This window comes from Oryzias melastigma, unplaced genomic scaffold, assembly GCF_002922805.2.
Source record: "Oryzias melastigma strain HK-1 unplaced genomic scaffold, ASM292280v2 sc00384, whole genome shotgun sequence".
NCBI lineage: Eukaryota > Metazoa > Chordata > Actinopteri > Beloniformes > Adrianichthyidae > Oryzias > Oryzias melastigma.
The window spans coordinates 54-3307 of NW_023416981.1; the positions used below are offsets into that span (position 1 = coordinate 54).

Consider the following 3254-nt stretch of genomic DNA (forward strand, 5'->3'; position numbering starts at 1 on the left):
CAAAGATCAAGTGACATAGAAAATTCCCAGAAGCCTTTGCCAAAAACTAGTGTACATCGACGCTGACTACGCTAGTGAATATATACCACAATGAATTGCGATCGAACACTTTTTGCAAAAAAAAACTTGTTTAAACATAACATTTTAATATACCATCAACATTTTCATCATCAGAGCATGAGTCGCAAAATAGATGCCGTAAAATGTTCATTTTGATTTAAAAAAAAACTTTATTAAATACAAGCACATTTACAGAACATATAGACATAAAAAACAAAGCAATGACCAAAAAAAATATATTTTGACACTAAGTAAGCCAAAACAGGGAAGATATGAGTAAAACATAAAATATAAGTTTCAGAAAGATGGGCAATATAATAATTAGATAAATAAAACAAGAGAAAATAAAATTACTCATTAACTAGGATAGCACCCCTGTATGGCACGCTTTGGGGGTGTGGATCTTTTTGATGGTGTTATCAAATTGATGTAGTTTGTCATATAACCAAATAAATTAGTAGAAGTTTTTCTAATTTTGCATTTGAAGAATAACTCATTTTATTTTATTTTTTTTATTAGAATTTATTTTCCAAAGAAAGTGTTGAGAATTCAACCTTGACTTGGAGCGTCAGAGTATGTTGCACCAACTTTTCCTTAAAAATAGCATATCCAGTTTAGTAAATCACCAAAAGAAGGATTTTATATCTTATCCAAAAGTGACACTTGTTTTTCCAGTTCTGTTCTGTAAGTTCTACAAAGAAAATAACTTCAAATTCGATACAGTGTTTGTGAGAATAGGGAAAACAAAGACCTCCCATATCAAATAAAATAGTTTATTAATTTTTCTTACGGTTTGGAGCATGGGTAAAAAAAATATACTTGTTCATTTATTTATTTATTTATTTTTGTTCAGAGAACAGCGGACATTAACACAATAATAAGGATGTAGTTCATCAGTCTTGCCACCAGGTGGGGTAATCTTATCAGTAGTACAGAGACAGGTGAAAAGAGCTGTTATGGATTACAGTTAAAACAAGATTATTTAACCATGGATATCAGAAGTGGTTTTATAATATATAATATAAAGCAGAAACATTTAATCTACTATACTGAGAACAGAACAGTGCATAGTAACGAATATTAAAAACAAATGTGCCAGGTTATAGCCGCAGGCTACTCCATCTGCAGTTCCTTGACAGGTTGATGTTAAAAGAAACAGAGTTTAGGGGTTGACTGTACACCGTTATAAAACACATAAAAGGCAGTACAAAAATAGTACAAAAAATACAGAATAAAATTAACAGATAAATCAGTTTTAAAGAGAGTTGTGACATTTGGAGTGTTTTTTTTATGTTTTTTTTTTCTTTTGAAACGTTCGCAAACCTTGACTTACAGCGTCAAAGGATGTTGCACCAACACAGACATTTTCCTTGGAAATAAATGAGCTGTGTTTTTCAAAGAAGTCGTACAATTGTCCTGGTTAGAGGGACAAGAAACATTTCAGACAGTACAACAGTTTTATAACACGCACAACACTTGTGTTAAGATTCTTTGAAAACGAAACTAACTTGTCCAGTAGGGAGCAGCGATGATAAAGAGTTTAGTGTAACCGGAAATCAGCACCCTTTATAAGTCAGACTTCAGACTTGTGCATTTGCTTGACATTGGAGATTCCAAAGTGTCTGCTGAAAAACCTTTGAAGAAGAAGGAAGAACACACATTTATTCTTGTCTACCATACACTATGGGGCTGCGTGAGTACAGAACATTTAAATGTACACTTTGATTTCTTCATCTGTCATTACTGATATTTTATTTATTCTTTTGTTTCAGTCACTTTTGTCTTTGCTGCAGCCGGAGCAGGTAGGACAGTGGAGTTTTCTTTAAACTAATAGTTTGTTTTTCTTGTTTCTCAAACATAAAAGTCCTATTGTTTTAGCTCAAACTGTAATAATCTCCATCATTTCATGCTTTAAAGAGAGTCTCCTTTTGCTTCTGTGAGGTGGGGCTGTCGTAGCTGCTCCTCTTGTGCTTGGAGCGGTTGGGTTTACCGCAACTGGGATTGCTGCTAGTTCCTTAGCTGCGAGCTGGATGTCGGCTGCTGCCGTGGCCAATGGTGGAGGGGTGGCAGCAGGAAGCCTATTCGCGATTCTTCAATCAGCCGGTAAGAGCAGGATGAAAATCACTTGACAAATTTCTCAGATTCTTGAAAACAAGATGTTTGTACAAGTGTTGGTTTGAGAAAACTCAAAGTAGAGCTGAGGAAACTCTGTGATCTGGTGGTCACACCCCTCCATCTCTGCAGCATAGTGTACAGTGTCTACTGTATTCTCCTGCAGGAATGGCCGGTTTGGGAGCCACTGGCACTGCAGCCGTCGGAGGGCTTGGAGGAACTCTGGGAGCCTTGGTCACGATTATCTAAAGCAGAAAAGGAATCCAGGTCACAAAGAAAACATGACAAAGGATCATTTTACCTGTAAAATTATTTTCTTAGTCATTATCCTTGTGATGAAAGGACAAACCCTGTCTTCAGAATATGACAAAATAAAATTGTTTTAATCTTCTTCTTTGTCTACTTTTTTCCACAAAAACCTAACTTATTCCACTAGGAATACAGAAGAAGAACAACCTTCTTCGCTTTTTGTTTTTAAACTGGATTTCTCTCAAGTTGTAAGATAAGAGCCTTTTCTGTTTTTGTATTTGATCACACTTTTATATAAAAAAACATCTAAAATGGAGCTTAAAATATAATTTTAACTTCTCAGAAGTACAGCAAATATTCTTCTGTCTTTTTTATTACATTCTTTACATGAGCAATTACTCATAAACATACAGTGTGTGAGTTTAGGGAAAGGGAGCGAATACTTTGGGTGATATCATCTATTACCTTTTTACAACTCTGTAAAACCATCTCCATCAAAACAACTGTTTTTTAATTGAGATGTTTTGGAAACCCTTTGAGGAAATCCACAAAAAATATTGAAATATTGTTTTTTATATGAGATAGTATTAATAATGAGACATTGGGTGATTAGATTTTTATTCACAACAATATTAATTTAAGATGCAAAAATGTTGACAAGTTTTCAGAAAACAAGGACAGTCTAACATTTGATCCACACATTTTTAACATGATGTAACTGTATTACAGAGAATTCTATATTTCCACCAAACCTTATCCCACTCTTTCACCCACTTCTCTTATCAACTAGCTCGCGAAAAAATCTCAGTCTCCTTCAATTGGTCAAATTAAAT

The 3254-nt window shown here is 34.3% G+C and overlaps 1 protein-coding gene across 1 annotated transcript; it reads left to right on the forward strand.

The window, feature by feature from the left end:
• The first annotated feature begins 951 nt into the window (after positions 1–951).
• LOC112141800 (interferon alpha-inducible protein 27-like protein 2A) lies at positions 952–2563 on the forward strand. Its single transcript, XM_024264962.2, has 4 exons — positions 952–1753; positions 1833–1862; positions 2002–2163; positions 2339–2563. Exons 1-4 carry the CDS (start codon positions 1744–1746, stop codon positions 2419–2421), a joined length of 285 nt encoding a protein of 94 aa, XP_024120730.1. The 5' UTR covers positions 952–1743; the 3' UTR covers positions 2422–2563.
• Positions 2564–3254: the final 691 nt, after the last annotated feature.